Below are 8,718 nucleotides of genomic sequence, written 5' to 3' on the forward strand. Positions count from 1 at the left end.
CCCCTTTCTTCCTAGTTTGCATGCAGTATATGCACGGAAATTTTGCATTTGCTACATTTGATAAACCAAACATACACTTCAATGTTTTTAAATCACCTACAAGATGCCATTCAACTTGATAGTCCCCAAACCCCTCAACGTGTAAAACTGCTCCATTATTTTGCTGTTGAATAACACTGGGTATATTAGTGAGGTTAAAAAAAACTTTAAGTACTTCATGGTCCTCCTTTGGTACTTCAAATGCTGCAAGCCACCATATTTCATTCTCCGATTGTACACTGAAGTATAAAGGATGTTTTTCATAGATGTTGGGATCCAATGCTCGATTCATAAGTGTTATACTCACACGCTCAAGTTTTTGCCCCTTGATAATCTCACTCTCATCAAGTTTGAGGACAAACTTAAGCTTGCCTCTACATTCTTCCATAGACATATTGTAGAACTTGACCATAGCAATCTGAACCCTATATATATCCAATACAAAGTTGTTGGATGCACTCAATACAAAAGCAACTTCTTTGGAACCATACTTCAATATGTGTGTGTGTTCCAGATGCGTAGGCTCACCAATTAGTTCTAAAACTTTCTCATTTAGTTGTTTTCGAGCCTTCTTCACGTGAAATGGTTTTGGCAGAGGCATTACTTGCTTAGTATTGAAGACTTGCTTAAAACCTGTATCCAATTGTTGATAGAGCATACTATATGACTCAGAACTCATTCCCACCTTGTCACATAATCCCTGAGCATTTGTAGCAGTAAACAAGTTGCTCACATCCCTAAGACGTTCACTAGCAACACCATCCACAATGTCCCTGAATTTACGATTTTCCAATGCATTTTTGACCATATCCTTGCTAAGGACTTTGGCAATAGTATCATTCTCTGCATGAGGAAACATATTTCTCATTGTAGTAGATTGAGCATATATCCGTCTATGATATTGTCCACTTCCTTTGGCTAATTGACCAATTGGCTTAACGAATCGGATGCGCCGACATGCCTCTTTGGTTTTTAAAGTGGGCCCAATCTCCAAAGTTATTGTGAGCTTCCTCTCTATGTTTCGATTCTCCTTCTCCAAGTCATTGACTTTAGACTGTAACTCCATATTCTGCACGTGTGTAGCATGCATAGCATCTTCAATGACAGACATTGCTTGTTGTAGGTTCTGGTTCTCTCTATCCTTCTCAGCCAATAATCTATCCTTTTCCATCAAAGACTGCATATTCCCTTGTAATCTTGTCTGCATATTTGTCAAGGTTTGATGAGCCCTTGCTAATCCTTGTGTGACAAGTCTGCATGTGTATCCATACAATCCTTCATTGCCTTCACAAGCAAACTTTACAAATGATGTAAGCCCTTCAAATTGTGGTGGCCTTCGAGTGAGTGGATCGGGTGGATAAATGCACCCATCAACCCAAAGGTCCACATTTTTTTTCCCTGCATTTCTTTCTTGTTGCATCCTGCATCTTATTGCATCATCTCTTTCCACAGTTCTTTTGAACATTGGTGCATATTCATCCTCCAATTGAAAATGAATATCTCTCTTTCTCTTGGTACATCCTGCACCTGTATTCTGCAAAAAAAAAGTATGCAAATGTTAACTTGGATTAACATTCAAATCGCAGAACTACACCCCTTTGATTCACTATATCTGTGTTTTTTTAAAAACCCAGTTGGTTCTTGTCTCTTTCTCTTGCTTTCAGTCTTGATAGACCCTAATCAACCCCTAATCAACCTGTAATCTTGGCTTTTAATCTACCTCTAATTAGCATCAAATCTTATCTTGTGTTCTATCCAAAATATTCTCTCTCTCTCTCTCTCTCTCTCTCTCTCTCTCTCTCTCTCTCTCTCTCTCTCCAAAAATTCATCAAGGAAACCCTAAACACATTCATACCGAAGCTTGACTAGTGGAAAACAATAACATCATCTTATCTTCTGCCCTAATTTACTATCTGTCACTCTATCACTTATTTTCTTTGTTCATTTCACACAGTCCTCTCTGTCCCCCCCTTCTCCCCTCCTCTCTCTCTCTCTCTCTCTCCCCCCCTCTCTCACTCTATGAATTGATGCTTAAGGACTGAACAACAACTGTGAAGAATAATAACATCACAAAGATTAAAAAAATAAAGATACCTCCATTATCACTGGATTGCTTGTAGTATAGACTGTTGAAGACGGAGATTTCTTACTGCATATTTCTGAAGAGGAAGATGGCTTGTAGTAGGGTAGAGTGTGTTGTAGATAGAGATTATTTGATTTCAACAAATGGTATCAAAACTACTCCTCAATGCTGCTTCAGAAGAACTCGTATGTAAGAAACCATATTCTGGAGGGAAAGAGAAGAATGCACAAAATTTGGGACAAAACTAGAGCTTTCTGAGGGAATGAAAAAATGCCCAGAAATAGGTATATACTTGTCCAAAAAAGATGAAAATTTACAAGGAAACTCTCGAGTCAAAAAGGTGTCTCTGGGTAAAAAATAATCTTAAAATATGATGTGTACGTCATTTTATATCGTTTTTTAACTTCCGCCCTTTTAAGAAGGGAGAATGAGAATGATTCTAATATATTTTAATGTTGAAAAGTCATGAGGGCATTAAAGAGTCATGTATCAATGATTGGCTGTGTTTTTAGAAAAAATAGAATTGTATTTTTTTAGTTATGAGGATTTTGAGAAAAAGTGACCTTATCCTGCAGTTTGGGAATAAAATAATAGGTGAAATCTATTGAAAACACAAAAACGAGATTTTCTTGATTGTAGAAGATCTCTTTTTATAATATTATTTTGGAATCTCTTTTTAGAGAGAGAGAGAGGTGAGAGAAACCCCTTAAGGGGCAAAAAAGAGAGTCCATATTTCTCCTAATGTTTACAAAGGGGTACAAAAGCAAAGTGTCAATTAGCAAAGGGATGTTTCCATGTTGAGCACATTTTGGTGCCTATATTTGCACAAATTTCCTAGTCATCAAAAAGCCAATCATGAAGGAGGGTTTGGTGGTCATTTTACTTTTAAACCACTACATAGAAGATCCTAATGGAAGGCTATGTGTGACTATCTTTATAGAGAGATATTACTCAGTGGTACAGGACTTGCCCATAATGTGAACAAATGGGAGAAAAGAGTTTCAAAACTTATATTAGGATAAATGTTTGTCTCTTTTGATATCTTTGAAAGATAGGGTGTTGATGTCATTAGACCCCTACCTATGACTATTAGACATAAGATGCATATATTTTACAAGAGTGGACTACGTATTTGAATGGGCAAAGTCCTTGTCGTCCAACACGTTAAGAGATAACGGTTTCCAAGTTTATCTATGAGGATATTTATTGTAGGTATAGAGTACCTTTGGAAATTATATCTAACAATAGACCAAGATTTAGAGGGAAACTCATTGAGAATCTTTCTAGAAAAATTGTACTCTCTAAGAGATTCACCTAGAAGCCAGAGAATTGATAGACAAAATTGGGATCCTTCATTTATAGAGGTCCTTTTCCATGTCTAGTAGGCCCACTAGGAAAATAAGAAGACCCATTTAGATGGTTGAGATATTTCAAGGTGTTGCCTCGTGAGAGGCAATTGCATTATAGTGAACTGCAATTAAGAATGTCAAAAAGGGTCAGGAAACCAGTTGATAGACTAACATACACTGGGTATTGAGCTCGAAATTATGCATACATGACAAAAGTGACCGGATACAAAGAACCTACTAGGTTCAATGAGGTAGTTGTAGATAAAAATTAGTGTGCTACCATGGACGAAGAATATGTAGCATTGGTGAAAAATGAAACATGAGATTTGGTTAGTTTTCCTAAAGGAAAAACACCCATTGTCTATAAATGGGTTTATAAAGTGAAATGCAAGGCAAATGGTTCATTGGAAAGGTATAAAGCCTAGTTAGTTGAAAAGGGATATGCAATGCAGTATGGCTTAGACTATGAGGAGACTTTTAACCTAGTTGCAAAGATGACAACCGTAAGATCAGTTGTTGCATTAGTAGCTTCTAAGGGATGGCAATTATGGTAGATGGATATCAAAAATGCATTCTTGAATTGTGACTTGATTGAGGTGTATATGGAACAACTTGAGAGCTATATACACCCCAACTATCTGACACACGTATGTACACTGAAAAAGGCATTGTATGGGTTGAAACATGCACCGAGAGCATGGAATGTTCATATCAGTACTTATCTACAGTAGCTTGGTTTTCAGATGGGTCATGCAAACCATAGCTTTTTTACAAAGAAAATAAAGAATGGTTATGTTTTCTTGGTGATTTATGTGGATGATTTGATCATCACTAGAGATTATGATCATGGGATTGCTGAAATTAAGTCATGGTTACAGGTTGAATTCAAGGTGAAGGACCTTGGAGAGTTGAAATACTTCATTGGGATTGAGGTTATGTCTACACCTCGAGGTATATGGCTATTGCAAAAATAGTATGATCATGGTATGCTGTTGAAATATGGCATGATGGAGTGTAAAGCCATGGAAAAACCATTGGATTAGAATGTCAAACTTGCAGTTGATGTTGGAATGAAATAGAGAATGTCACTATGTACAAACAAGTGGTGGGCAGCTTGATTTATCTCACTATCACCCATCCTGGCCTCAGTTATGCAGTGGGACTGATTAGCCAATTTATGCATAAGCCTTGTAAGCCACATCTAGATGCAGTTAGAAGGATTATGCGATACGTGAAGGGTACTGCTGATTATGGATTGTTTTATGGACATAGAAAGTCATCTGACTTGAAGGTTATATGGATGCTGATTTTGGGCCGGTTGTGCCTATGACAAAAGGTCAACTGGTGGTTATGCCTTCAGCCACCTGGGTAGTAGTATGATCATTTCGAGTAGTAAGAAGCAGCCGATTGTTGCTTTATCTAGTGAAGAGGTACAATACATGGGTGCAGCCTTTTATTTGGCATGCAAAGCAGTTTGGCTTGTAAAATTGCTACATGACTTGGGTATATAGTCAGACAGGAAGGTTACCTTGTATTGTGACAATCTTAGTAGAGTGATGTTGGCCAGCAACCCCGTCTATTATGCTAGATCCAAATACATGGAAGTTCATTAGCATTTCATCAGGGAGTGAATCTACTCCATGTGAAGACTGAAGACCAGGTAGGAGATATCTTTACTAAATCACTTGTTGGTAAAGAGAAGTTTGTGCATTTCAAGAAGCTACTTGGAGTACAACAGTTAGCTTGAGCTTGAGGGGAAGTGTTGAGAATCAAGATTGTGATCAGTATCACTGATATGAATGATATTATCTAGAAAGTTGTAGTCTTATCTGTCATCACTAACATAACCAATCTTATCTAGACAGTTGTAGTCTTTGTTATCACTCTCCATGTGTGTTGTAATAACAGAGTCGGTCACACTCAACCACATTTAATAGTATAGTCAGTTAGTGACCTAGTGTGTTTTCAGCTATGTGCAATTGGACTTTAGAAAGTATTATGCAATAACGAGAAGAAGAGAACAATGAGAGTACACTACTGTCTATTACAGCTCCATGTCTTTGCCTCTCTCTCCCTTTGAAATCTTGACATCTTTATCTGACATGGAGCTGTAATAGACAGTTGTAGTCTTTGATGTCACTCTCCATGTGTGTTGTAATAAAAATGAGTCGGTCAGACTCAACCACATTTAGTGGTACGGTCAGTTAGTGACCTAGTGTGTTTTTAGTTATGTGTAACTGGACTTTAGAAAGTATTATGCAATAACAAGAAGATGAGAACAATGAGAGTACACTACTCTCTATTACAGCTCCATGTCTTTGTCTCTCTCTCCCTTTGAAATCTTGACATCTTTATTTGAGTGATTGGGTCAAATTCTTGAATAAACCAACTTGTTGGATATGACTACAACTATTCCTACAATTCAAACTAGCTATAACTTAGTTATGTTAATCAAAGTGATTGTGGATTGGGATGCATTACTAACATTTGAGTTGTAAAAATTCCCTATGGAAGCATGCCTAGGGATGATTGATAAAAATGAAGGAATAAAAAATTCTAAAACACACAAGAAGAGCTGAGCTTTACCCATATTCTTCCGACCACTCAAATTTCAATACCATACATTTCTTTTCTGTAACCTCTTAAAAGTAAAAGTGCAAACTTCAAAAGGTAGGCTGGGGGGCATCTGGAAAAACAAGGTGATGTAATGACAAGGGCCCTCGTGAAAGGTGTTGGTGTTGTAATCAGAAGGGCCCTCGTGATCACATCACTTTGTTTTTGAGAGATGCGCCTTGAAGTTTCAAGCGGCGAGACCACGCCCCTATAAAGTTTCTGTCAAGCGGATCAAGCGCAAAGACCACGCCTCATTTTGGTCTTCTAAAAGCACAGCGGGTATTCGATTCCTCGGCCGCCTCCTGCTGCGCCTCTTCTCACATTCTCTCTTCCTCTCCATCTATCGCCATGTCCAGCGCCAGTCTGCGCAACGAGGGAAACGTCCTCTACAAGCAGGCCGCCGATGGGGGCTTCGGGCCTTCCGCCAAGAGAAGCAAGCTGGCCCGGGCCAAGCAGCTTTACACCCAGGCACTCAGGGCGAGCGGCACGGAGGACGATCGAGCCTCGTGCTGCAAGAATCTGGGAATGCTACATGGGCTGTGGGGTAAGTCAGACCTGCAGTTCGCACTCGAGGAGGCCGCCATGACTCTCTCGGACATCTCCGTCTGCAAACACTACCTGCGGGAGTCGGTGCGGTGGCTGTCTCAGGCCAAGGGCCATGGCCGCCGAGCTGCGAAGCCAAAGGCATGGCTCGACCACATCGACGGCGTACTGGAGGGCATGGTCCGCTGGTCAGTGGATCAGGATCTGCGCCTGCCCCCGTCCGTTGGCACGCGCACGCCTCTCCAGCGATGCCTCTGCGACGCCCTAGAGAGAGAGAGAGAGAGAGAGAGAGAGAGAGAGAGAGAGCGCACGAGAGAGAGAGAGAGATAGAGAGAGAGAGAGAGCGCGAGAGAGAGTTAGACACTACTCTCAAAGTTTCGAAGATTATTTTCGGTGATCATATCCTATATTCTCTTGAGAGAGAGAGAGAGAGAGAGAGAGAGAGAGAGAGAGAATATGTGTTTATGTGTGTTTTATTGGGTAAGGGAGATGATAGAAAATAAATATAGCCCCCACTTATCCTTCAAGAAAAAGTCATGTAAATTATTTCTTGAATATCAAACTTATTCTCTTTATGCCATACAAGTTTGGAAGCCTTCTAGTTGGCTTGGGATCCCCAAGGCAAAACACTCAATAATATATAGAATAGATTATATTGTATCATAGAAAAAGAAGAGCTACACATATGCTTAAAGTTAATTTTCAATTCAACTTGTTAGCTTGGCAGAATCTAGCTTTATGACAATTTAAAAACACTACAAAAGAACTGAAAATAGAAGCTTGTGATGCATCTTAACTCATAATTATTAATACATCAAGAGATTCACATTGAAAAACACGTTTTATTTTATGAACTACTAAGTGCAATCTTTTTACGCATTTGTAAATTTAATTCATTTGTAATTTTCATAGAACAGTCATTTAAATATGATACGTTTGCAGTTTTTACGGACCATTTTAGAGGACTCTGAACATGTTGCACAAGAAAAAAATTAGAGAGCTGTTGATTGCAAACTTGTAGCTCTATCCACAATTTTGTAACTAGCAAGTGCGCGGATATTTTTTTGCTCCTTCATGCGTGAATTTTTTTTCGCTCCTTACATATTCATTGGGCATTAATATTACAAATTGAATCCACATACTAAGTAGCAGTACGACATAAATGACCAAAAGTGACTTGTATTACTACAAATATATAAAATGTGTATACATGATTTTAGAGCCACCTATTATGGCTTTTAGTACTTAATTTGCTACTTCTGTGCAAGAAAAAAATTAGAGAGCTATTGTTTTGTAGACTTGTGGCTCCATCCATAGTTTTGTAAACCGGTAAAGTTTTGATATTCTTTGCCCCTCCTTACCTACTCATTGGGCATTAATTTTACAATTGAATCCACGTACTAAGAAACACAATAGAAATGACAAAAAATAGCTTATATTAGTAGAAATATATAAAAGATGTATACATGATTTTGGAGCCATCTATTATGGCTTGTAGTACTTAACATGCTGCTATGTACATCATCAAAGTGTATCTATCCTTCAAAGACCTATTATCACCAGCCCCTCCATCTTCATTGCAATCCTCATCCTTATCACCATCGTTGTCATCATCTTTGTGCTATTTTCTCTCTATATCACCCCCTATTTTGCACCCTCCCTCTTCAACTATCTCATTGTGTTGTTGCCTCTATAGATGTGGAAACTTTAAGCTTAGAATAACAAAGAGGTTTCAATACAATTGACATAAGAAATGAAATAACAAATTCTTCATGCCATGATTTCATATCAATGTTTCTCTATGATGATGCCCTGAATCCACAATTGTATCCATATATCCAACATGTTATAATAATACTTATAAGTTCTATCGTGGCTAATAGGTAGTTGGTTGACAATACTCAATTGCAAATGAAGAGACTATGAGTGTTAAATACAATCAATGTCAAATAGTGATATATAAAAACTCGAAAACAAAATTAGATACTTACAAAATCTAGCTCTCATGTATCAATGCCTCCTAACAGAAAATGTAAGGAACAAATCACTCCATTTGGATTCTTTATGCTGTCCTCTCTTATAAGCTGAAAA

General features: G+C 38.3%; 1 protein-coding gene across 1 annotated transcript; it reads left to right on the plus strand.

The window, feature by feature from the left end:
• The first annotated feature begins 6,268 nt into the window (after positions 1-6,268).
• On the plus strand, positions 6,269-7,322 carry LOC148020649 (uncharacterized). Its single transcript, XM_087699424.1, has one exon. The coding sequence runs from the start codon at positions 6,433-6,435 to the stop codon at positions 6,955-6,957; it is 525 nt and encodes a 174-aa protein (XP_087555550.1). The 5' UTR covers positions 6,269-6,432; the 3' UTR covers positions 6,958-7,322.
• The last annotated feature ends 1,396 nt before the right edge of the window (positions 7,323-8,718 follow it).

This window comes from Lygodium microphyllum, chromosome 18 (assembly GCF_053477565.2).
Source record: "Lygodium microphyllum isolate KBCC chromosome 18, Lygodium_microphyllum_v1.1.10, whole genome shotgun sequence".
In the NCBI taxonomy this organism is placed as follows: domain Eukaryota; kingdom Viridiplantae; phylum Streptophyta; class Polypodiopsida; order Schizaeales; family Lygodiaceae; genus Lygodium; species Lygodium microphyllum.

Coding starts and splice junctions, on each gene's coding strand:
- LOC148020649 (XM_087699424.1), top strand. CDS start 6,433: ATGTCCAGCGCCAGTCTGCGCAACGAGGGAAACGTCCTCTACAAGCAG.